The sequence below is a fragment of the Branchiostoma lanceolatum genome, chromosome 19 (genome assembly GCF_035083965.1).
Source record: "Branchiostoma lanceolatum isolate klBraLanc5 chromosome 19, klBraLanc5.hap2, whole genome shotgun sequence".
In the NCBI taxonomy this organism is placed as follows: Eukaryota; Metazoa; Chordata; class Leptocardii; order Amphioxiformes; family Branchiostomatidae; genus Branchiostoma; species Branchiostoma lanceolatum.
Window position 1 is genome coordinate 6,163,815 of NC_089740.1, and position 26,220 is coordinate 6,190,034.

General features: G+C 39.7%; 2 protein-coding genes across 3 annotated transcripts in view; one reads left to right on the forward strand and one right to left on the reverse strand.

Moving 5' to 3' along the window:
• Nucleotides 1-318: 318 nt before the first annotated feature.
• Nucleotides 319-2,441, forward strand: LOC136425451 (juvenile hormone acid O-methyltransferase-like). Its single transcript, XM_066414303.1, has 2 exons — nt 319-824; nt 1,242-2,441. The coding sequence occupies exons 1-2, from the start codon at nt 616-618 to the stop codon at nt 1,831-1,833; spliced, it is 801 nt and encodes a 266-aa protein (XP_066270400.1). The 5' UTR covers nt 319-615; the 3' UTR covers nt 1,834-2,441.
• A 6,925-nt stretch (nt 2,442-9,366) lies between these two features.
• LOC136425247 (myosin heavy chain, non-muscle-like) overlaps nt 9,367-26,220 on the reverse strand; it is a 36,561-nt gene continuing 19,707 nt past the window's right edge. The window contains exons 14-35 of one of the 2 annotated variants that reach the window (XM_066414060.1): nt 25,591-25,644; nt 25,203-25,319; nt 24,570-24,689; nt 24,182-24,283; nt 23,856-23,942; nt 23,225-23,384; nt 22,381-22,429; nt 21,905-22,008; nt 21,038-21,145; nt 20,516-20,565; nt 19,657-19,812; nt 18,762-18,901; nt 17,962-18,119; nt 17,268-17,440; nt 16,451-16,630; nt 15,713-15,855; nt 14,972-15,218; nt 13,372-13,458; nt 12,901-13,031; nt 12,349-12,491; nt 11,281-11,472; nt 9,367-10,567 (exon numbers count right to left, since the gene is read on the reverse strand). In XM_066414060.1, the coding sequence (XP_066270157.1) occupies nt 10,314-10,567; nt 11,281-11,472; nt 12,349-12,491; nt 12,901-13,031; nt 13,372-13,458; nt 14,972-15,218; nt 15,713-15,855; nt 16,451-16,630; nt 17,268-17,440; nt 17,962-18,119; nt 18,762-18,901; nt 19,657-19,812; nt 20,516-20,565; nt 21,038-21,145; nt 21,905-22,008; nt 22,381-22,429; nt 23,225-23,384; nt 23,856-23,942; nt 24,182-24,283; nt 24,570-24,689; nt 25,203-25,319; nt 25,591-25,644 (2,955 nt within the window). In that variant the 3' untranslated portion in view covers nt 9,367-10,313. The remainder of the gene's footprint in view (nt 10,568-11,280; nt 11,473-12,348; nt 12,492-12,900; nt 13,032-13,371; nt 13,459-14,971; nt 15,219-15,712; nt 15,856-16,450; nt 16,631-17,267; nt 17,441-17,961; nt 18,120-18,761; nt 18,902-19,656; nt 19,813-20,515; nt 20,566-21,037; nt 21,146-21,904; nt 22,009-22,380; nt 22,430-23,224; nt 23,385-23,855; nt 23,943-24,181; nt 24,284-24,569; nt 24,690-25,202; nt 25,320-25,590; nt 25,645-26,220) is intronic. The other variant, XM_066414061.1, reaches the window with a different exon arrangement.

Genomic DNA, 26,220 nt, shown 5'->3' on the forward strand with positions numbered 1-26,220 from the left:
TTATTGTATATACTGAGAGAATGTGAAAATGTGCAAAATACAAGTATTTTCATGAAATATTTCAACACATTTGCGAGCAAAGTTGTTTGTACTAAGCAAGATTGGACGGCTCTGAAAACTATCTGCGAGTACATGACACCCCCTCTTAGAATCCTGTTTTCTTATTATTACGAATTTTACTCATAAACTACTTGTTACTCCAGATAAATGAAGCGTTCATGAATGTAGGGGGCGTTTCCACGGGGGCTACGGATGTTAGAAGGGCTAAGTGTGAAGGTCAAGGGTGAAAGGTCAGTATTGTGATTGGTCTGTGCGTCACAGCAAGTTTGTGGATTGTTTCAAACCCAGCGCATTGTGAAACTGACCTACGAAGGAAAGTCTAACGTTTAACTTACTGTAGGGGGGTCACAGTAAGATTTGGAATTGTGTATCGTAGGCTAGCACCGTGATCACAGCAGGTTTTTTGGAGTGTTGTAAAAACTCAAAGGGGCGAGTACGCCGCTCCCGGGATTCGAACCCGCGCAGCAACTTAAAAATTTGCTCTGCAAGGGAGGGTCGGGGGACTGGAGGCGTTGCAGGTCTGTACATGCATGCTAACCACGACAAAGCCTCGCAATGAACGCAACGAAGGCTGAGCACTATTCTCAGAACCGTTGCTACCAGCAAAGTTTTGCAGTTGAGGTGTTGCAGCAGTACATGAAGTGGGAGGAAGGCGACACAGTTCTGGACGCGGGGTGTGGCACAGGGGAAATCTGCAAGTACATCTCCCAACAGCCAGGGGTCGCTTCTGTGGTGGGCTTTGATGTATCTTCTGAGTTCGTCAGGTACTTGTACATGAGTAATTCCTGAATTTCGCAATGGGTCTATTGGCATTTTTCATGTAGGACGACAAAAATTCATATTTCAATCATATTCTAAGCGAATTCATTTTATACACAACGTGCTCAAGGATTATCGAAATGTAAAAATGCTTGAGTAATTCCTAACTTTTTCAATGGTCTATAGAAATTTTTCATGTAGAACGACAAAAATACATATTTCTATCATATTCTAAGGGAATGTAGATGTCTGTTAATTGTCTTTGTTGTTTTTCAATATGGACCTTCGGCCTGACTCAAAGAATAAATGAATAAATAAATAAATCAATAATTCATTACATGCACAACTTGCTAAAAGGATATCGAAATGTAAAAATGCTCAAAGATGTATCAAAACATGCTCCCTTTCGATTTTTTCTGCAGCTATTCCAGTCAGTACAACTCCTCCACAAACGTCCTGTATCACGTGGCCGACGTCTCTGACGTAACCACCTTCAAGCCAGAGTGGCAAGGTGCCTTCAGCAAGATAGTCTCCATATTCGTCCTACAATGGGTCCACGGCAAGGCTGAAGCATTGAAAGCGATGCATTCTTGCTTGAAGCCACGTGGAGAAATCTTGCTAGCATGCGTATCTGACAAAAGCAGGTTTTGCCGAACCTGGATGAACATGGCTTCGCACCCAAAGTGGAAAATCTATCTGAAAGATTTCGTGCCCAACTTGTTTCCGTGGCCTTCCGGCGATCTCGCCAACGGACACGACAATAGCTGCCTTCTAGAGGAGTGTGGTTTTGAGGTCCTCTCCTGTCATGTCAAAGAACACGGCCAGTCTTTCAACTCTAAGGAACAGTGGAGAGAAACTTTCCGTGCTGTTTTCCCGCACCTGCGCTATATTCCTAAAGATAAGCACGAGGAATTCTTTGATGACCTGTTTGAGACGGCGAAAAGCATCCGTTTTGTATCTGCAGATTATAAAACAACGGGGGACGTTCTAGTTTTTCACGCCCGAAAGCTGTGAACTGTACTACACATAAGACAAGAAGGGATAGAGACTTTCCTCTCTGTTTTTAGCTTCTCTTTGCTTCGATAGAGATCCTAAATGTGAAAGCAGTACATCATTAATTGGAACAGTAATCTGTGTTAGGATCCTGACACACTTGTGCGTATATTCAAGTGCGTATGAGTTGCGTATTAATTTTTTTTTTACTTGATGTTGCCACAGTTAGATCTGTTTGGAGATTACAAGAACTCTGTTAGTTACGAAGTAGCATGGGTCTTCCTGTCTTCATGAAGTTTTCAAACATGTAAGCGTAACATGTAATCCTAGTTAGCAGCATTAACATATAGACTTACACGCATGCGTAACAGAGAAGATCTCAAGAGAGAACCTAGAAGACTAGGAAAGTATCTGTCCAGCTTAAGAATAAACTATCAGAAGCGTGTATCGTGGCATGGTGTACGTTATTCATTGGAATCCTATCAAAATGTAGAATTAAGAACCGCCCGAGACGAAAAATACGTGTTATAGTAATGATATATTGCAAACTTTGCAGTGTCATATGGTCAGTAAATTGTGTTCAATTAGTAGGAACAAAGAGGTTACTACTTGATGGTTGATTTTTATTATTATTGAGGTGGAGTGATAAAAGGAGTGTTATGTAAAAAAATGATATATTACATTTTGAGAAGAAGGAGAATAATAAAAATATAAAATAGTGTATATGAGAAAAGCCTGTAGTCTTCATTGTGTTCTCATCATTCTAAGAAGATAGAAGTCGTATAGAAAATTATAGACAATTAGCAAAATACAAGCATTTTTTATCAGATTCAATTGTATTTTGATTTACAGCACATTCCGCTTTGCGAGAAATGTTGTTTGTAGCCAGATTGAGCAGCTCTGAAAACTGATTCTGTTTTTGTCTCGGAGTTGGTGACATATAGCTCACACAATCCTGTTTTCTTCTTATTAAACATTCTTCTCGTGAAATGCTTTATATGATATAAACTGATGAACAGTTAAGTTAAACGTACGGTTCTCCACCTCCTACGTATCCTTACATCTGCTTGGAGATTTCGGCTAAGGTCTCCAAGCAGACGTTTGGGTGAAAGATCGTCATGTTTTCCGAGTGACGACCGGGCTTCTCTGTCAGTCCCTTACCTCACAAAAGCAGATGAACAGTTGAGTTTAAGGTCAAAGTCGTTAAGGGAAAACGGAGGATGTCCATATATATCATTAACCTACTCATAACGTACAAGATATGATGTATACATGAATGTAGGCGGCGCTTCGACGGGCGGACATGGTGTTACATGGGCTCCTCGCGCGGCGCCTAAAATCGATCCTTTTTGTGTCAACTTTTGTGTCTTATGCTATTTAATATGTATGTAAAGATGTCTGGACTTATTTGGGAAAGTTTTCACTGGCCTTATGGCTGTTTTCTTCTATATTGTCACATGTAACAAGTGGGGACGACATACCCTATCATAGCCTAATCTGCAGTACCGCTTCCGGCCGTATCAAGAAAAGTGATAAAGGAGACCGTCAAATTGCCAAATTTAGGTCTTTTGGGGAATGGCGAAATTGAGGAAGACTCGCAAAGGGGTTTGACGTTTTGAGGCTTATTTGACCTTGAACTTGAAAATGCGACCATTCAACATGAATGATTACGATATTTGAGACATTTCGTAAACAAAAAAGGATGTATATGGTCACAATTAATATGCTCCCTTTGCATTTTACCAATAGAAGTCGTCGAGTGCATATTTCCTGTAAATTGTCACTTTTTGAAAGACTACTAAATCCAAATCTTTATCGTAATGTACGAAACAAGAAGACGTTGAACACATGCAACAGTGTTTATGTCTGTTAATCGATCAATAGATCCAATTTTACTTCAAAAAGCTATAAAGTGTTTGGATTACTTAATGGTGCAACAGTGTCATGAATTGCATCATGGTTATTATTATAATTTCTTCATGTGTATGCTGGTAGCTAATACATGAAGTTGCTTGGCAATAAAATGCATTTTACATTTGAAATGTTGTACATTATGATGTACCGATGCCATAGAAATAGTTAACCAGAGTAGTTTGCTGACTTTTCTTGCTGGAGTCCTGATGTTGCATCAATGTTTCATAAAGAAGACCACGAACAAAACTCTCATAGTCAGAGAACTTACAGAGAGCTGCTACAGACGCTTACCATTAGAACGGTTAGGTGTTGTTCCTTTAAAAGACACTTACGGAGTATAGTAATCTGTGTCAAGACGGACTATAGGCCTGACAAGATGGCTATGTCTAAAGAGTCGTTAGGCGGGCCGTAATGGCTACGGTTGTCTTAAAGATTGGTAGCTTCTTTATGAAGGTCTCAGTGACAACTTATGAGTGGACAATAAAATAACAGATGATAATATAGTCTTATCATATCTAAATCCGTTCCTTTCTTAAACCTTTTCGTATAGTATGGTGGTGTCCTTAAGAAAATTCAAGTTTTAAGATAAGTTTCGACCGGACTTTAAGCCACAGCCTTCTTGTCAAAGTTACATTTCGTCTTGACATATTGGAATACACTTGGTAGCTGTCTTTACTACGGGTTAACATACCCGAGATTTTCATACCTGAAGTTTTGTGGAGCTCTCTCTAAATTCTCTGACTGTGAAAGTTTTGTTTGTGGTCTTTTTTATGAAACATCGCTGCACCTTTAGCATTTCAGCAACAAAAGCAACTGAACTATTCTGATAAACTATTTCTATGGTACCAGTACATCATAATGCAAACATTTCACAGGCAAAAAACCTTTTCCCGATAAAGCAACTACATGTATAAGCTACCAGCACATCATATGAATAGATTATGATAATAAGCACCATACCATTCACAGCTCTACCGTTTAGTAACCCAAACACTTTACAGCTTCTTAGCTAGCTTGACAGGAAAAATTGATCGATAAACAGACATATACAACTGCATTTGTTCAACGTCTTCTTATTACTTAAATTACGGATGAAATTTGAATGTAGTAGCCTTTCAGAAAATGATTATTCACATATGTAGATTTGACCATATCTATTGGTAAAATGCAAGAAACATACAACCTATTGCCTAATATCCCATTATGTATTTGATAAAATGTCTTAACTATCGCAGTTCTTGGTTCTACATAGTCTCCGTTTCAAGTTCAAGGTCAAATAGGCCTCAAACTTTAAACCCCTTTGCGAGTCTTCCGCGATTTCCCCATTCCCAAAAATACCGAAATTTTGCAATTTGGCGGCCTCCTTTATCACTTTTCGTGATACGGCCGGGAGCGGTACTGCAGATAAGGCTATGATAGGGTCTGTCGTCTCCACTTGTAACATGTGAAAATATAAAAGAAATGAGTCTTAAAGCCAGTGAAACCTTTCCCAAATTGGTGCAGACATCTTTACATACATACAAAATGATTATGATAACTAGTTGACCTAAAAAAGGATCGATTTGTAGGCGCCGCGCGAGGAGCCCATGTAACACAATGTCCGCCCGTAGAAGCGCCGCCTACATTCATGTATATATCATATCTTGTACGTTATGAGTAGTTTAATGATATATGTGGACATCCTCCGGTTTTCCTTAATCACCTTGACCTTAAACTCAACTGTTCATCTGCTTATTTGGCGTAAGAGACTGTCAAAGAGGCCCGACCGTCACTCAGAAAACATGACGATCTTTCACCCCAACATCTACTTGGAGACCATAGCCGAGATCTCTAAGCAGATGTAAAGATACGTTGGCGGTGGAGAACCGTTACGTTTAACTTAACAGTTAATCAGTTTATATAGTTAACTACAACATCTGAACAAAATAGCATAACCTTACATCTGCTTGGAGATTTCGGCTGAGGTCTCAAAGCAGATGTTGGGTGAAAGACCGTCATGTTTTCTGAATGACGGCCGGTCTTCTCTGACAGTCCTTTACTACAAATAAGCAGATGAACAGTTGCGTTCAAGGTCGAAGTCGTTAAGGGAAACCGGATGGAGTCCTCATATATCTTTAACCTACTTATAACGTGCAAAATATGATGTATACATGAATGTAGGCGGCGCTTCGACGGACGGACATGGTGTTACATGGGCTCCTCGCGCGGCGCCTACAAATCGTTCCTTTTTAGGTCAACTAGTGTCTTAACGGTCATTCTCTATCTATGTAAAGATGTCTGGACTTATTCGAGAAAGTTTTCACTGGCTTTATGACTGTTTTCTTCTATATTTTCACATGTTTCAAGTGGGAACGACATACCCTATCATAGCCTAATCTGCAGTACCGCTCCCGGCCGTATCACGAAAAGTGTTAAAGGAGACCGTGAAATTGCCAAATTTCGGTATTTTCGGGAATGGCGAAATCGCGAAAGACTCGCAAAGGGGTTGCAAGTTTTGAGGCATATTTGACCTTGAACTTGAAAATGCGACCATTCAAAATCAATGATTATGATATTTGAGGCATTTCGCAAACAAAAAAGTGAATATAGGGTCACAAATAATATGTTCCCTTCGCATTTTACCAAAAGAACTGGCCGAGTGCATATTTCCCGTAAATTATCACTTTTTGAAAGGCTACCCCATTCAATCTTTATCGTAATGTATGAAACATGAAGAAGTTGAACAAATACAACAGTGTTTATGTCTGTTTATCGATCAATAGATCCAATTTTCCTTTCAAAAAGCTATAAGGTGTTTGGATTACTTAATGGTGCGACAGTGAATGGTATGGTGGCTATTATCATAATTTATTCATTTGCTTTCGCTGGTAGTGAATACATGAAGTTGCTTGGCAATAAAATGCATTGCACATGTGAAATGTTGTACATTATGATGTACTGGGTCCGTGGAAATGGTTTATCAGAATAGTTCAGTGACTTTTGTCATTGGAGTCCTGATGTTGCACTGATGTTTCATAAAGCAAGACCACGAACAGAACTTTCAGAATCAGAGACGTTACAGAGAACTGCTCCAGACGCTAGACATGACAACTCTTGGTCGTTGTTCCTTTAGAGAACACCGCGTATAGTATGTGTCAAGACAAAATGTAAGCCTGACAAGATGTTTATATCTTAAAGATCGGCGTGATACTAGTAGTACTACTATGGCTACAATGTCTTGAAGATAAGCAGCTTATGTGACAACGTATGGGTGGACAATATAAGAACGGATATAGTCTTACCATATCTATACGTCCCTTCTTTGATCTCTATCGTACATTGTGGAGGTACTTTAAAGATAAATTTAGGAGAATTTTAAGATGTGTTTCCTTGTAGGAAACGACCGAACTTTAAGCCATAGCCATCTTGTCAAGGTTACATTACGTCTTGACATATTGGACTACACTTGGTAGCTGCTGTCGGTTCATAGGACCAACAAACTCAAGAATTGACGTGTCTGGAGGCTCGAGCAGAACTTTGTAAGGTCTCTGTCTTTGGAAGTTTTGTTCGTGGTCTTTTTTAACGAAACATCAGTGCAACACCAGTATTCCAGCAACAAAACCCACTGAACTACTCCAATAAACTATTTCTATGGCACCAGTACATCATAATGTACAAAATTTCAAAGGCAAAGGCATATTTCCGATAAAGCAACTACATGTACTAGCTACCAGCATATCATATAAATAGATTATGATAATAACCACCATACATTCACCGTTGTGCCGTTTAGCAATCCAAACACCTTACAGCTTTTTGACAGGAAAAAGGTTTCTATTCATTGATAAACAAACATAAACAACGGCATTTGATCAACGTCTTCTTGTTGCATAAATTACGATTGAAATTTGAATGTAGTAGCCTTTCAGAAAGTGATTATTCACATGAAATGTAGATTTGACCATATCTATTGGTAAAATGCAAAGAAACATATAATCTATTACCTAATATCCCATCATATAATTGGTAGAATGTCTGAACTATCGCAGTTCTTGGTTTTACATAGTCTCAGTTTCATGTTCAAGGTCAAATAGGCCTCAAAACGTCAAACCCCTTTGTGAGTCTTCTGCGATTTCCCCATTCCCAAAAATACAGAAATTTGGCAATTTGGCGGCCTCCTTTATCACTTTTCAGGAAACGGCCGGGAGCGGTACTGCAGATTAGGCTATGATAGGGGATGTTGTCCCCACGTGTAACATGTGAAAATATAGAAGACATCATTCTTAAAGCCAGTGAAAACTTTTCCAAATAAGTGCAGACATATAGAACAAACTTAAGACACTAGTGGACATGAAAAGGATCGATTTGTAGGCGCCGCGCGAGGAGCCCATGTAACACAATGTCCGCCCGTCGAAGCGCCGCCTACATTCATGTATACATCATATCTTGTACGTTATGAGTAGTTTAATGATATATGTGGACATCCTCCGTTTTTCCATAACGACTTTGACCTTAAAGTCAACTGTTCATCTGCTTATATGGGGTAAGAGACTGTCAGAGAAGCCCGGCCGTCATTCAGAAAACATCTTATGATCTTTCACCCCAACATCTGCTTGGAGACCTTAGCCGAAATCTTCAAGCAGATGTAAGGATACGTTGGAGGTGGAGAACCGTACGTTTAACTTTACTGTTTATTAGTTTATGATTAGCAATAATATTTGGACACCAGACCACAAAATGATATAACAAGGACATACGGTCATACCTACAACTTTCCTCGTGATGAAAGAACTATGGTAGAAAATTCATTGTTTATCCTGTGTAAATGCTCGGTGCATTTAAACATTTTTAAAACCTTCTTCGTCAATTAGATTAAAGAAATTAAGCATATTCTTTTCCCAATCTCTTTTTTGTTGTTGCGTGTGCTCACATCAATTTTGGCTGTCTTGCCTCCGCCTTTCAATCACTACCATTACGAGACTTACGATGAGCTACATGTGATGGTCACGGTATTGAAGCGCCCCCTAGTGATCAAAGATGGCAACTCAGCATAGGCAGCCACCTGTTGGCACTGCACATGGTTTGTCGGCTTTCGGGCGCGGGCATAAAACTGTCCAACGATGAATGATAGTAACACAGTATTCTATCAACACTGTCTAGCAGCGAATAGGGACTAAATATCCTCATTGTTGTGCAACGGGGGTCTCCCACGAACGAGTTTATTGTTGATAATACCTGCATTATGAAAACTCGTCACTGGAGGGCGTTTTTTGTATGCCGTAACAACCTTGCATTGTTTAGTATTAGTATACTGCATTGCATATTTGTTCCGCTAGATGTCTCTATTAGACCGTAAACGGCCCAAATCGATATGGCTTCTTCAATGGTCTCTTCAATATCCACCTTTCTTGTAGGGATCAGGTTTAGAGCAACTATATAACAGATTATTATTTTCCATTTCCACTATTTCTGTTATCTTTCAATGAGTAATAGTACACTGTCAATTATTAAATTACTTCTTACGTCAAAATCTATTTCATACTGTATATAGTTACTGTAGGAGATACATGTACCACTAAAACATTAGACGTGTTTAGTTGTGATCCACTGGCAAAATCTGACATACTAATATAACACACACAAAAAGACAAGGAAAAGGACTTTAAATGCAAAAAGTAATTTATTCTACATAAAAAAACATAAACAGATAATTTTGGCACATATACACATAATCTTTCTTTCTGGCACACACATAAAGAAGGCCATTACAAAATTTACAAAAGAAATCGGAAGTCACCGAATATGTACAATAGTATCATAGTCCTTTATACAATGATATCTTTCTTTGAAAATGGTTGATCAGATTTTGCATAGATGCATCTTAGAAACAAGTTGGAAGGGATAAAAAAACTTTTTAAAGTTGATATCTTTCAAAATTAATATTCACAAAATTTAGAGTATTTACACAATCTTCATACGAAATTCACTGAATCAAAGTAAAGTAGATTTCTCTATAATTTGTCTGCCATTTTCTTTGATTATCAAATGATATTTTGTACATCTGTAAAATCATTTCACATATAAATCTTTACCCGAGGGTACCTCACATATAATTTTCAACATTAGAATTGTATTTGCATGTGTACTTTCATCTGCATACATAAGACTGATGACTTCAGGTTTTTATTTTCTTTACCAACAATGCTCTTGTCTATGATATGTTCTTGTGCTATAAAAGGTATATAATATATATGATCTAACTTAAAGTATGATCTAACCTAAAGCCACTATACAATGATACATAACACACTTTACTTTAGTAGATCTATATACACAAATGTCCAGTAAATTCTAGTTCTATTTAAATGAACTTAAAGCCTCATACATATAAATTTGTTTCTGAAATAAATTTCCAGTTCAGTCGATAGAGTATGTTCCTTTTCTACTGGTAGGCATTTTACTTCTGTCATAACTTACTTTTACAGCCAAAGAATTTCTGACTTCAAAATTTATCATATTTTTGCTTGTTGGTAAGCACTTGGCATTGTGTATGGAAATAGTGTATGATATATTCATAATGCTTTAAAATTTGATATTTTTTGTGGTCACTATGTATCAGCAGACTCTGACTGTTGTGATGTCTCAGTCATAACTGAAGTCGCTCTGTCTTCATACTGCACCTCAGACCCCCCCTGGGTCTCAACAGTCTCAGGGGGGTGTTCTTCCGGAGGAGGGGGGTGTTCTTCTGTGGGAGGGGGGTGTTCTTCAGAGGGAGGGGGTTGTAGAGCAGGACTGGGACCCATGGAGGATCCAGGGGGAGAGCGAGGGGGTGAGGTGGGTCCTGGTGCAGGGGAGGCCGATTCTGGAATAAAGAAGGGTAAAGTTTTAATTAGTATATTGAGAATAATAGTGTTAAACATTGTTCGTTTGTAAATATTAGTTATCCAGGAATTGAAGAACTATGTTGTTACATTGTAGTTTGCCTTTTGTGATGAAATGTTTTATGAAAAGTTTTAAAGGTATATATTCTCAACTGATGTTCCTTACCAATTCACACGTACACGTGATACATACATGTACATGACTTGTATGCATATCAGACCACAGAAATTTGATCTTATGGAGATCCATAATACATTGCATGACATGAGCATGCAAAACAAGCATGCAGCTTGTTTTGACATATGACATCAAATTCTACAGAATTCATACAACCCACTACCAAGAAACATACAAATCATTCATTCAAGTTTTATTAATAGCAAGGATCATATGTATTCCGTAAAACTTTAATTTTTGGATTCCATGAAAAATGTATGTTTCTTAGTAGTGTATCGTATGGAATTCTGTAAAATTTGTACCTTATATAATCTGTAAAACTCAGTATGAATTCCTTCTAATTGTACGGATACCTGAGATTGACGGAATGGTCTCAAAATCTTCAGCAAAACTCTGTCAAAAGGCTCAAATGACGAAATGACAAGTGCTGGCTAGAGCCCTGGTAAGCATACTTCATATATCAATACTTCTTTCTTATTCTTTGATGAAGAGAAAGTAAAGAAAACCGACCCTTACCTGCGGTGAGATGTCCTGTTTGCGAGGTGGAGGGGCGAGACTTCTTCTCAGATGTCGGGAGTCTGATGGGCGGGAGAGGGCGCGAGGCTGGCAGGTCCGAGACTTGGAAGGAAGCGACTCTGGCTCCTGCGCTGGCGGGGTGTCGAGGCATCGGGGTGGAGGGGGGAGGCTCAAACCCACGCACGTCTGCACCTGGGGTGGGGGTGCGAGGAATAGAACACTGGGTTCACTTCTTGTTGACTCTAGGATACTATAACATTTATTGATACATATCACTGATGAAAGATGGACATCTGAAACGAAATTGTATTCCAGTGGTATAGATTGAATTGAAATTTTATTCTGTAACATGTGGTGCTATTTTTAACTTACTAAAATCAGCATAGATTCACACAGTGGCATAGACTATCACACATGCGCACAAGAGACTTCTAGGGATAGAGATCTTAGATCCTTAAACACTGACTGGAAGATGTACGGTGAGAGACTGAGCGAGTAATACATCAGAAAGTGCATTTGTGCTTGTTGTCATTCACTGGCAACACTACCCAGTGGAAGGAGAAGATACCGAGGCCAGATACAGTAGGCCAGATACTTGTGACAATTTGTGTCAGAAGTGGGATTCAATCCCACGCAAGCATCTGAAACTTTCAAGCGTACAACTATAATCATCTTAACTTGTTAGAAATGTAGCAACTCAAACATTAACTTTGTGCAAATAATACAGAAAAGAAAACAGGTGCTTAGTCATAGTATATTTAGCATGCAATTACATGTAAGCTGATAACACTGATATAGACAGGTCATAAACATGCTTCTGGCAAAATTCATGTCTCAAATACTATCATGCAGCTAATTGTAAACCAATCAAATTGCTGGTCTTGCCCCAAATGTCCAATGATCTTCCTGATGTTGAGTAAGTTAATTGTTGACCAATGGCCACTTATTTCAAACTAGGGTCTCTTATGATATCCCTTATCTGATGTCGAGCATGACTACAGTAACTGTTAAACCAATCAGATTGCACATTTCGGCCCTGTGTGTCCAATGATAATTGGCCTGACATACCTGTTGTTGAATGTGGTCTCTTGGGTTTCCTAACGGATGACCCGGTGCCTGATGGTCTGGAGAGGGTCATGTAGGATCTGACGTTCGTCTGCGCGTAGTTCTTCATCCGATCGTCTCCCACACTGGCCTTAGGGATCCTCAGACTGTAGGGATATCGACAAATTTTTATCAGCATGAAAGTTCCAATCTCCAAGCAGATCTTGGGGTAGAAAACTGCAGTACTGTTAAACGTTGTCAGTTATTTCTATCAGTACCATACCCAAATGGAAGGTCAGAAACTTTTTCACCTCAGAATTTTACATCTGCTTGGAGATTATAAAGTTCACTTACTAAAAGAAATTATGAAAAGCCAAATAATCAACTGAAGTCTGATTAGATTAGATTTCTTTCTTAAAATGCTAGCTATAGAGTTTAGCTTTCATGTATTCTTACATTTCATTGTTATTAATCTTAATTAAGGTGGACTGAAATTGTAAAAGGAAACTTAAGACTAACTAAAAGATAAAATCTATGCTGCTATGCCTTGCAAGAGGTCAAAGTTCACTGACTGACCTGATGGTATTTCTACCAATCAGCATCCTGTTTACATCCAGCTCCAGGATACGAGGTGTGTTCATGAAGTGAGTGCCAGAAGGGCTCCCCCCATTGGTCTCTGCCAGAGCATGAGCTTGGGAATTTCTCGGCTGTTGAAAACAATAAAAAAAAATCAGAAACATGTCATCCCAATTTTGATGGTTTGTAAATTTCCAACAAGGTATTTCAATGAACAAGGTAAATGTTTCTAGTTAACAGCTAAAATTTCTTCCGACATAACAAAAAATTCTGTCCAAATTTTCAGCTATCCTTACAGAAGCTATCATTCAGACAAAATTTTGAGAAACTTTTTGTTTTGTGTTTGTACACAATTAACCAATCAACTATGTTCAACTTGTTAACTATTGACAAAGATTCATGTTAATACATTATGTATGAGAGTTATAAGGTTATAATAGACAACGACAAATGTAGAGTCTTTATACTTACACTCCAAGTAGTTTCAGTTGGATCCACCACTACATACTCAGAACCATCCACAGGTAAGTCTATCATTTCTGCATCTTCTTCATCTTTCTGTTATAAAAAAAAAAGGATGAGACAAATTAAGTTAACAATTACTTGTTTAACTGTCTTTGTATAGTCCATTCATACCAATGTCTACCAAATGCATCACAGCAAGTTTATGGTTACAGTCCTTGTGATCGGATACAAAACCGGAGGTTCTTTGTTTGAGGAGAGGCACACCTCAAGGATGTTAAAGAACCCAACACACTTATCGATAAGAGTAGTATGCGCGATGACCAAACCTATTTGTTTCAAACTCAAAAGGCTGACCCTTAACAATAGCACATGGCTAGTTAGGCAGCCTTGTACATGTCAGTCTGTCAGTCAAACAAATATATAACGGGGGGTGCCCTAACATCGCACGCGCTCTAACATCGCACGGAATTTTTACTGATCTTATTTTGCATAAGTACGCCGTGTTTGTGTCCAATGACTATGCTGATAAGGAAGGTAAATAACCCAAGTTCATGCACATAATTGTCATTTACATTCAAAACATATGTGTACATATTCATTTCTTGTTTTGTCGAAAAGTAGTATTTTGACAATAATGATCAGTAGCGCTAAGTAGAGGGTCACTGCGTAGCTAGACGGCCCGGCACCTAAATATACGACCTGTGCCAAGTCACACAGCTATCATACACATAAGAAAAATAACTTCATAAAACACTAAAAATTTGGGTCTTTAAGTGTTTATTGAGAAGAAAACCGACCAAAGAAAAACAACGTAAACATTGCTGTCGTCTGACGACGTTGTTTTCCCGCCATTTTTTTTGGGCCGCGATGGTGGCGGAACGATTCAACGCACAGCTTTGTTACACGCTAACATGTGATTGGTACCGTCTATGAAAAGGAAACTGAATACAGAGATGGCGAAGATTTTTTCCAATAAGTAGACGGAGTATTGTTGATGTAAGCGGTGTCGTTTTTTCGTAATGATTTCGTAAGTCGGGCCGCATTCAATACGTACGTCGGGCCGCGTAGTAGCCTATTTCCCGTGAGAAACATGAGCTGGGATGCGCTAGATATAGCCCTTCTCACATGACGTGAGAAGTGCACACAGTCAAAATTTTCCGGTCAAAAGAAAGCTATAATATAGCAGACTTCAAGCCTTATTTACATTTCCCTAACTTCATCACCAACTTCCGAAGAGAGCAAAATTACCAAAGCGTAATAAGTTAGGCACACTATCTGGCGTAGCACTAAATCAGAAGGTACATTCGTGAAAATGTCTCACAGCGTCTTCTGCATGTAACGCGGAGCATGAAGGGCCCATGAACAGTATGAATACATTTCTTGTCCAAGTACCGTCTTTAGATGAATATGTTCAAAATTCATCAATTAAAACATGACCATTCTGTCAACCAGCAATGGAGCGCCGTGAGTTCCAGCGCGTAAAAAAACGTCCGATGTTTGAGCACCCCCCGTTATGTCAGGGTAGAGATTGCAATCAAGACTCCGCCCGAGGCATTGAAAAAAAAACCTCTGATGCAAGAATCCAAGGTAACAAACAAACTCCTACCCTGATCAGAGGAATGGATGGCTTGTCCCGACTGTGTGTCGTATGCACCACCCCCGATGACGGCCCAACGTGCACTGCGGCGTACATGGCGGCGTTAGCTTCGCTCGGGTGTCGTGCGGCCGCCGGGGTGGGTACCGGAGTCTTCATCAGCCTGATAGGGGGCGCATCGCAGAAGTGTGTGTACCGCCCGTAGTTTGGGGTGCGGAAGTTGTTGCTGATTTTTCCCTCGTACTTCCGTAACCTCGCTCTGGAGTTGTAGATGAGAAATAGTCATACATTAGTGACACACAGGAAAGAGGCTAATCAAATTTGACCCAAACATAATATCAAAGATGATCTTCTTTGTCTTGTTCATTACAAAAGCTATATATTTCAATGATATGATAATAACTAGAAAGCCCTCATTTGCAATCAAATACACACTCACTTCTGTAACATTTACCTTCACATGGTCTAGCCTAACAAACTACTGCTCTGTTTATTCTTACTCATTCATATAATATGGTGACCAGCCCCTCCAAATCTGTCCTGCCACTTGCTACATTTTGTACATGATGTAATCGAACACCACAGGGTGGTTGCCACTTTAGCAGTAACCATGGTGACAGCCGTCTGGTACAGGTCAATGACCTTATTTGTTTGTTTGGAATGGAAGAAGAGGAAAAAATGGAGCAAAAACAGTATATTTCTCTATGAACTTTAGGGTAAATATAAAAATAAGACAATTAGTGTTCCCCTTACCTTCCCCTGTAGGCGAACATAGGTTTGATGAGGAAGATTCCTGACTCCTGTTCGATGGTCTCCAGAGTGTCCATCAGGAGGTTAGCCAGTCGAACACGATGGTCGCCCATATGGTCCATCTGGGCACTCCACTTTTGGGCTCGCTGCAGAAAAAAATACACAAACATTTTGTCGGTCTATAAATGTTTTCCTTACTTGACAATGTCTAACTTCAGTACCTATCTTGCTTTGTCCTACACGACACTATTAGAGAATTGGACATGTGCAATAGCCTAGTGGGTAAAGTGCTTGCTTTCCATTTGGGAGGGGGAACAGGACGATTCAGCCCTTTGCCAAATTACCCCAGTCAACTTGGCCCAACACCTTGGCCAAATGCCCTGGTCAACTCGGCCAGGGTTAGGGTTAGGTTCAGTTTTCATGCTGTCCCAGTGTCTGGTATGAGGAAAGAACAACAGTCGCAGTGTGTGCAGGGAACACGTGTATAGATGTCTATTTAACTATAAGGAAAACAGGGTGTCCTCTGGGTGTCCCATGCTAAAAGAGGGCTTCCAATTCCTTTGTTTTCTTAGTGTAGGGCACCCAAAAGACGCCCTGACGCCCTGCTAGCTAATAGCCTGACTCAACTTGTTCCCGTGCAAAAGGAGGCGTCTAATTTCTTTGTTTTCTTTGCTTTAATTCCCTAGTGTAGGGCGTCCAAAAGACGCCTAGACACCTTCCTAGCTAATAGCCTGACCTCACCTTGTTCTGCAGTGTCTCCATCTTCTCGAGAAGTTTGAAGACGTCTCCGTTGAGACTGGAGCTGCGTCTGACGTTCTCCTCCACCGCCTTCATCTCGCTGTGGTGCAGGTACTTCTCCGCTAGGTGGCGCAACCGCTTCCCCGGGATCTCCACGTACTGGTCCATCATGCCAACTACTTCCTGTAGTGACGAAGAGAGGAGTACTATAATTGTTTTCGTTTGTCTGTATTGCCATTGTGTTGGCATAACGGTTAGGAGGTTTGGCCCAGAACCCAGAGGTCCTGGGTTCGAATCCCCTGACATGCCACCGATTTTGTGCCCTTGGGAAAGGCACATATTCCAAAATGAAATGATAGCCTTGGATAGATGGACAATCTAAGTGGCAAATCTCTATAGAAATAAAAAGATCCTAACCTCATACAACTGGACACAAACTGGTTAATCACTACCTTCGCCAGAAGGTTATGTTTCTGTTTTGCTATGGTCTAGTGTCTGTGAATGCATGTGTGTTTGATGTAAACGGATTATAACTCCAGAAGCGGAGAATGGATTCTCATGATATTTGGAAGACGGGTAGGTGGTGGTAAGAGAAAGGTCCAGTTCTTTTACCACCACGAAAGGGACTCCTGGCGATCTCCAAAGATACTGCAGCAGAATTTGTACGTTTGTGTTCTTGTATGTTAACAGTATAACTAGAGAAACTGTGGATGGATCCATATGATACTTGATACATGTGCTGTTTGTTTGACTGTTTGATTAACTGATTGATTGATTGGTTGGTTGGTTGATTCAATTTGATTGATTAACCAATCCTGACCTCATACACATCCGGAGACAGCCGTCCACTGTTGACCGCCTTCTTCAGACTCTTGGCGTTCCTCTCGGAGTCCAGCCGACTGAACATGATGGCAGATTCCACTACCGGCTGGGGGTGGGTCTGCTCTGTAGGTGTCTCTGGCACATTGTACTTCACTGGACTAGGCTGGGGACCTGTGATTTGATGGGAGAAAATTGTTTAAAAAGGGAGCTAAACTTAAAATTGAAGAGCCTAGACTACACTATGCTAAATACCCCCAAAGTTTTCACTTGTTTCACATACTAAGCTAATTTTGTGATATCAGGAAGTGCCATTTCCCAACCAGTGTGAATAAGGCTTTTTGAGCTGGCTTTCCTAAGGATGGATTTCGAGGAATTTTTCGACGAATTTGAGGGAACTGACGAGTTAGTGGGTTTTGAATTCGAAAAATTCCTTGAAATACATCTTCGGGAAAGTCGGCTTGTAAAGCCCTATTCATGCTGGTTTGGAAATGTTGCTTCCTGCATCAAATAATTTGATCATCAGGTGAGTAGCCATCAGTACGACACAAGCTTGAAACGGTGAGAGATCCCTGAACTATGACAGACTTAATATGAAACACTTGACTTTGGGGTATATTTAGCATAGTATGATAAGTCCCTATGTCTGACACTGTGACAATCATGACACAGGTCTGAAAGATAAGTGACCTTACCTAGAACAGTTGGGGAGGTGAGGTCGACCTTCACCCCTGCCCCCTGGTTCACGTCTCGCTGCAGCTGCTGGATGACGTCCTGCATCTCCATCATGGCGACCGTATTCCGCCGCAGCTGGTCCTCGTGCTGTTTGGTCCGCGTATCCAGCTCAAACCTTCTGTTATACAACAACAAAGTATGATATTTCAACAGAAAAAATTTGTGTATGTACAAGCACACCAAGCAACTGAGTTGCCGAATGCAACATTGGGAGCATCTAACTGCAGTTAAATTTGATGTAATTTATTTGTTTGGCTGTTTCAAGACATACAGCCAGGGCTACCCAACTAGTCGCAGGCTATCAAAAGTGCTAGCACTGGTGACAGAACAAATATATACACCATACACAATGTAGAAGAATGCAAGTGGTACAAGGCACACATACATGTAGAGGTGGTTAAAAAGGCCTTTACAAAGTACAAGACTTGCTAATAGGTATACAGTGAATACAAACTGCATATATTGAATGCAAAGTGCACACATTGAATGCAAAGTGCACACATCCTGTGATAGAATTTATTTTTTTAGTTGAGAACATGACTTGTTTAATACTATATAATATTTTTTTTTAATGTGGAAACAGTCTGGGTTACTAACCAAACAATACTGTCTTTGTGCAATATGTGTGATTAAAAGCTATCAGAAAGCTATATGGCATGATAACTAAATATTATGAGCCATGTATAACATTGTCCTAGCAGTTTTCTATACAATCTACATCCCATGCTACAGGTTCTTAAGACCAAATGTTGTTCCTTACAGTTTGTCCAGTTCCTCCTCCAGCTGTCTCCTGGCCTCCTCCTCAGACGGTGAGGCCCCTGTTGGGGCGCGGACGGGAGTGGGCGCCGGTCTGCTGCCCGGGCCTTCCCGCGACGCCATGAGGGATGAGACACGGTAGTCCTACAACAGAACGCAAACTATCAGAAAAGTGTGGCAATCTTATCAACCCACACCAATTCTCACATTCGGAAAAATACATGCAATGACGAGCTGGAAGATTTGAAAAAAGATATGTCCATGCCGCCACCAAGTACTGTAGGAGCACCCTCACTATAGACAGCTTTAAACAATGCTTACAGTTAGATGTGCAAAAGTTAGGTGTGACAGGCCGTTTGGTGTAATATAACCTGAGCTGCTGCCGCATAGCGTGCCTGCAAAGCTGGTGTGTTACACGGAAAGATGGTTGTACCGGCTATATATAAAATGATACAGATGTGTTGTTAATTCCATTGAAATGCCCTTCCAGACTGTTATCTAGTAGACAACCTGAAATAAAGTGTGAGAAATGTTATTTAGGCCACCACCAACAACCCTGCCACCTTAAAATCTTTGTGGTATCTGAGTCTGTGGTCTTTTAACCCTCAAAGTGTCATGTTCTAATTTTAGCAGCACTAGGTTTGTGACTTGAACAACATGGCTGAATATACAATCAGGTATACATTGGATCTTACAATAAATATACAGTGTCTCATTCAGCTTAAAAGTAAAATTTGAATGGCAGTTATGCAAATTCTGTGACACTTTGAGGGTTAAATTCAAACCAATTCAGATGCAACCAAAACAACTGAGGTGTAGATATTCTGTAGCAGTTTTCCATGTTGCAGTATGCCCATCACCACCACTGTTATTATAAATCTAAGCCAAAGACATGTTACCGGCAGAAAACCATAGGGTACAGGGGGTGTATCATGCTGTAGGAGGGGTTGTGGAGGGGGGGTCGGGGAGATCACCTCTGTCTCCAGGCCAGAGTCATCATCCTCCGTAGACGTTGCTGCCTCCTTTACACAGACCTGTGGCAATTTGATCTCCTCCTAGAATTTATTTTTCACACATTTCAAGTGACTTATTAGTGTGAATAACCCTTTGCCTAATACATGTATATAGATGCAGCAGTGCATACTATGGCAGAATTATTGAATTTTTTTTTTTTTCTTTTAAGGATTATTTAGTGGTAACAGTCTATGCATATTGAATATTAAAACCAGCTGGTACAATGCTTCCTATTTTGTATCTTATGAACAACTTTTCATATGAGGATAAACGCTCTAAGCTGTTCACCTTTATTTCCACTTGTTCAAGTCAATTGTTACATACTAAGAGGAGACAATCCTTACTGTGTTCAAATAGGTATATACATCAAAGAATGTTTGGACATAAGAACAAGTAATGTATAAGTATACGACACGCTAAATTTCAATATGTTGCCCTATTCCATATGATTGTATGTAAACAAACTCATTAGTATGAACTTTGTTTGTTGGCATGTATGTATGTATGTATGTATGTATGTATGTATGTATGTATGTATGTATGTATAGCTTAAGTAGACCTTACAAGAGTCGCTGTACTTTTGTTGTGTCAATAAAGATCTGATATGTTTTTCAATCAGTATGTTTAAGTCCTAACTAAGTTGTCACCCTTATCCCTTGAAAATCAGCAAATTTGTGGCAAAGAGATACTGTACAGTACTACTAACTGTTCTCTGTACTTCTAACAGTGACTGTTCTTACTTACCAAGTCACTAGAGATGCAGTTCTGGAAGATGGTCCCTACTTCTTGAAGAACTGAAAAAAAGACATACAAAAATAGATGATTGTACAAAAAATGATAGACTACTGTTTCATCTTATTTATAGGTACTGTGCTGTGTTACATTTATTGTCTTATCGTTGTTATGTAATAGCAAATTGAATGTATTTCTCTACTTCCTTGCATGAGGGATGTCCCTGTCAACTGGTATAGCAGCCCAGCTGGTAGCAGTTGGGGCTACAGATGCCTTTCAGTCAGTAAGTCAGTCTTTCAAAGAGACATTAAACGGGGATCCTGTGTTAGAGGAGGTGCTTCAAGCACATGAAAAGGGGAAGAGCTAGAAACCCCTCCCTGTGAATATATACCCTGCTACAGAAACTTCCTCACCTACATGTATATGTGCCACTATAGGCACTACAAGGTGAACAATAACATTAGTCCCTTGCATTGCTTTTATACTCATGATTTAGAATTTAAAAAAAAACAACCCAGTAGAGTATATACTGACCTATCCTGATGTTGACCTTCATCTCCCTCAGTTGTTGCTGCACACTCTGGCTACTGTCAAATTGGACTGGAGTGATGTCGTTCAACAGCTGAGAGGCTGACATCATTTCTATAACATAAAATTAATTTTCATGAATTTTAATTGTCAGTCAAACCTACACACTTCTACACAAGGACCACCTGCCCAATGTATCAACTTTTTGGTGGTCCCTGAGATATTTTTTTTCACCATTTACACAAGCATTGAGAAATTTTTCTATAGTGACCACCTGTAAAAAAGTCTTTTAGGGTAGTTTTGACTCTATTCCAAATAGCGCTAGCTACTTTACAATCTGCTAATGAGTTAAATTATGAATTGAAATTCTCTTATCACACACTAACAAGTTTTTTTTCTCACGTTGTTATAAAAGAATTCTTTATAATTGAAAGTCTAATCAATGTCAAAGGCAATGGTTTAATAGATAACAGTTACTAAATATAAAATTGTATGTGACACAAAGGAAGATATATAATATATATATAATACAGGGAAGCATATTATGTACAGTTTCAATCAATACTGTAAACACAAAATCTAAAACTTCTTTAAAAAACTTACATAATCAATGCAATACTGTAATTCACTTTATCTTCACAGTAGGAAAATTTCACGGTGTAAGGAAAATGGACATTTTCACTGAACTTGAACTTCGCGGTGGCGGCAAGTGATTTACAGAACGTATGTGTGAAGGAATCATCAATAATAACAACAGGTTTTTCACGATGATTAGAAGTTCGCAGTTACATGTATTACAGAGGTGACCATGAACATAAGTTACAGTGAAAGAAACAAGAATTACATTATCATATAGTATATTTTCCTCCCAACCTTTGTCTATCATGAGTTTAGCCAGGCTGTTCTTGAAGTCCACAATGCTGCTGTAGGTCTTCAGGTACTCCTTTACTGCAGGGTGGTCGGCTGTGGCTCGAGCACTTGGAAGGGGACATGTAATATTTAGTTATGCTGAGTTATTGGTAATTTTGAAAAAGAATTAACCAAAACTGAAGCCAGGCACACAATCTAACACAATTACAACTATTCTGTTATGCCAAAAATAGTTCCTCAAGCAACAGGATGCTGTCTGAAAAGTCTGACTGTTTCAAAATTTCATCCAGATGCGTAACTATTTTTGGCGTATCTTATAAAATATATTACCTGGATGTCCAACCTTCATCAACGTATTTTGTTATGATTCATAGAACTTACAACTAGATAAAAAGGTACACTGGGGTTGGAACCCCTCTCACTGATAAAATTTTCAAAAAGCTGGTCACTAGACCACTGCAAGTTGCTACATCCCTTACCTGCTGGCAGTGTTCTGTGTGGAGATCTCTCTGTCTGCCCAATCCCCTCCTGAAGTGTACACAAACAACAAAGGGGTGTCAGGCTCATACCATCATTTATGTATAATTTGCAAGTTGAAAAGCAAAATAGATAACCCAGACTCAATTGTGTATTTAGAAGTAACATGAAGAAGGTAATATCCATTATGTCAAGCCTGGGCCGCGAAAACATTCGATACGGGTGTTCCGGACCGTGTGATAATTTCCCGTATCACATAAGGTTCGGGAGTTGATAAAATACAACACGGTGTATTCCGCATCACCCTCGGTCCCAGCCCTCCCGCGGGTTGGATCGCCCTTGGGCCTACGGGCGATCCTGTCCACGTTCGGGCTGGGACCGAGGGTGATGCGGAATACACCGTGTTGTATTATGTATATACAGAACTGGACGAATGATACTGTCCTTGGTGCTGATCCCACATCTAACAACAACCATGCCCTATACATACCCACAAAGCCATTACAAAACTGCAAATGGTAGCCCTGTGTCCTTTGTGATATGTCAATAAGCCTTTCTTGTAATATCAGAACTAGTGGCATTAAATCAAGGACTGCTTGTTTGATAGGATGCATTCTATTTCAGTACACTCTAAAGTTCTACAGCATGATTTGTAGAAATTGGCTGCAAGACAATGATTCTGAGTTAATTTGATAATTTAAGTTTTCAGTTTTTACTTAAAATTGATTTTGCATTGTGGAGCTTTGTACAGACTTTCAATACATCTGTCAGCACCAAATCTTTGGAATATAGACATGTTTTTATCCTCTACTAACTGCAAAACAATGATAGACAAACTTTTATCACCTTCATAGTCGCCCAAAGCCACGTCAAAATCTGAGTGGAAACTTGACCCAGCGGACACCTTGGCGTTTGACCTCCTGGTTGCTATGGCAGCACGTTTCTCCTCCAGTTGTGCGCGGATCTGACTGGTTCTGCTGCTGATACTGGCCCTCGCAGTCGCTTCCTGAAGATGTTTAACAACACAACAATCTGTGAGATGCTTACATTGTCTCTAGTAAAAAGTTTAAAATAAAGGTAAGTCCCCTAGCCTTTTTTAGGCCATAGGGGCAGTGGGTTTTTTTCCATGTTCTACTTTTGCCCTGTGGTAATAATGTCCTTGGTTTGACAAGTTTGCAACCCCAGATAACTTTCCTATCATAATGCATAATTTTTTTTCATTTAAAGTCAACTCATGCTATGTCACCATGATGTCAGCACCAGGGCCAGGTAAAGGAGGTCCCGTAGCCTTTTTGAGGCCGTAGGAGCAGTGGGTTGTTATCCACTGTGTGCAGGACATGGTATTGGAAGGTGGAGCCCTACCCTCTCCTTCCACCGCCTTTTACCTTCCCAGGTGTAGGGGTCCCAAGCACTTAGAAATCTGAATCAAACCAGCAAATAAAAAATGATAAAATCAAAAAAAAATTTTGTAACTGACCCTGTCCTCTGTGTCTGCCCCCTCAGGAGGAAACACAGACTCCAGTTTGGCACTCGCTGTGGAACTTCTCCTGGTGTTCACATCAGCCTGACAGGAACACAAGAGATAGATGATTATCTTGATGGCAAGATGTATTGACTTTCTGCCAACAGAATCCTTTTTCTTACAGATTGCTTTAAATCAGAAATCTTGATCTTTTCAGCATTATGGTTTGTTAAGCTTAATAGTCTTAAGACATCTGATATCAGCTATGTTGCCTAAAATGACTATAGTATTGCTATGCTAATGACTAGGTTCAACTTGATAATAAATAAAAATAGTCTCACCAGCTGTTGGAGGTCCACCTGGCTGACAGTTGCTGCAGCTGCGTCTGCCACCTGCTGTTCTTGTGCCTCTCTCTGGGCACGCACATCTGCTTGGGCCATTTCCTAGCAAAAATACAAACAGATAGCATGTTTTAAAACATTATTAAGGGGAAAAGTTGTCATCTTATGGCAAGTACATCTAAGTACTCTATTGCACTTCCAGTCCAAAAGCATCTTCATTTTTTTAATAACTTTCATGTTACTGTTGAAGATGGCAACTCTCTGTGTATTTCTGAATCTCAAATAATCATATAGTATTTTGCCATTGGTCCAAGACTGTCTTGTCACTTACATGTACTTTCAGTTAACAGGACTGTACCACTGTAAAACAGGGAGGGTTCAGACTTACGATCCTCTCCTGTTCGTTGATGAACTCTTCCAGCTGCATCATGGCCTCGTCAGCCTCCTTCTCAGCCTCCTCCTGCAGCCGCTGCGCCTGCGACACCTGGTCCAGAAACACCTGCCGCTCCTGTCAGGTGGTAAAGAAACAGCTGTTACCGCAGGTGAAAAACAAGCTGTGGCACCAGATCTAAAACACCTGTTGCTCCTGTGCAACAGTAAAAGCAACAGCTGTTACAACTTGTTAAAAACACCTGTGGCACCTGGTTCAACAACGGCAGGTGCGAAAACATGTGACACCTATCTTTAGATTTTTAGACCACCTGTCCCTCCAGCAACATGCAAGCAGATGCTATAAATCACCTGGCCTTAAATGCAACATTTACTGCAGGTGCAAAACACAAGTGACATCTGTCTCCCCATTTGAGTAACAGAAGAGACAACAATTGGTTGGACAAAATAAATCAAAATAATATGATAGAAATCTGGCAGGTAACAAAACCTAACTCACTTACTAATGTTCTAAAATCACATAAAAAAGTGAGTGAACACTTGAGGCATTTGAAACATCTAAAAGTTCTCCTGGCTTTTATATAATGGTGAAGAATTGTTTAAAAAAAAGAAAGTGTGAGTTTTTTCTGACCCCTTCGAACTTGTTCCTCTGGTCCTGCATCTGACCCTTCATCAGGTTGACTCTCTTGTTACTCTTGGTGACGACAATCTTCAGCTGGTACTCCAGGTCCTGGATGTGTTGTCTCACCTGAAACATGACAGTATCACCTATCAGTTAACAAAACAACTACTTGTATAGACCGATTCTGACTCTCCATCACAATTAGCAGTTCAACCAATAATAGCAAGGCAATTAGCAGTTTGACCAATGAGAAAGTTGCTGCATTTCTGTTAAGATATTTGCATTTCAATGTTTTTATTTTGTAGTTTAGTTGGTCTAGTTACCTGAATTACTAAAAGATGTAATATCAGCTGATTCATGAGAAATATGACAAAAAGACAGTTAAAAAGTAACTTACATTTTGTCTGTAGTCTGCAAATTTATGTCTCAGTTCTTCATCTGTCACCTCGTCCTGTCAAAAACAAACATTTATCATTAATAACAAACTTCTCCTCACTAAATTCTGAATTCAATTTGTTATTGTTCAAATGCAACCAAAAGTACTTGTGACACCAATGACACTAAGATATTATATCTTACAGTTCTTGATGACATTAAACAATGATGCTATCAGTATCATTCAATGAACACAGACATTTGTGCAAAACATACACCCAAGTGAATTTCCATACGTGACGTCATAGTAAACATGGCAGCCAGTTCGGAACCTGGCACCACAGCTCGTGAAAAACGTTCTTTTGAGAAGCAAACAGTGCATAATCATCGTTATCATAAGACAATTGCAATCTTAATGTTTGCTTTGTTTGCTTATCATAAGAATGTTTAAGAACGTACTACTTAACAAAAGAAGAAGTCGTCACTTAAAAGTTCATCTGTGTTGGTAGAAGTCATTCAGAATCAAAGTTGAACTGCAATTGCCAACACAAAATAATTGGACCTAGTACCCAAATTTTGCTCATTCCTTGACAAAGACTTATTTACAAGCTGATCAGTCATAAAAAGAAAATTTGGGTAAGCCAGATTTTTG

Excerpts from the sequence above, each read along its gene's own strand:
- LOC136425451 (XM_066414303.1), top strand. The coding sequence starts at position 616 with ATGAACGCAACGAAGGCTGAGCACTATTCTCAGAACCGTTGCTACCAG. Across the intron at positions 825-1,241 it reads GTATCTTCTGAGTTCGTCAG|CTATTCCAGTCAGTACAACT; the intron begins GTACTTGTACAT and ends TTTTTTCTGCAG.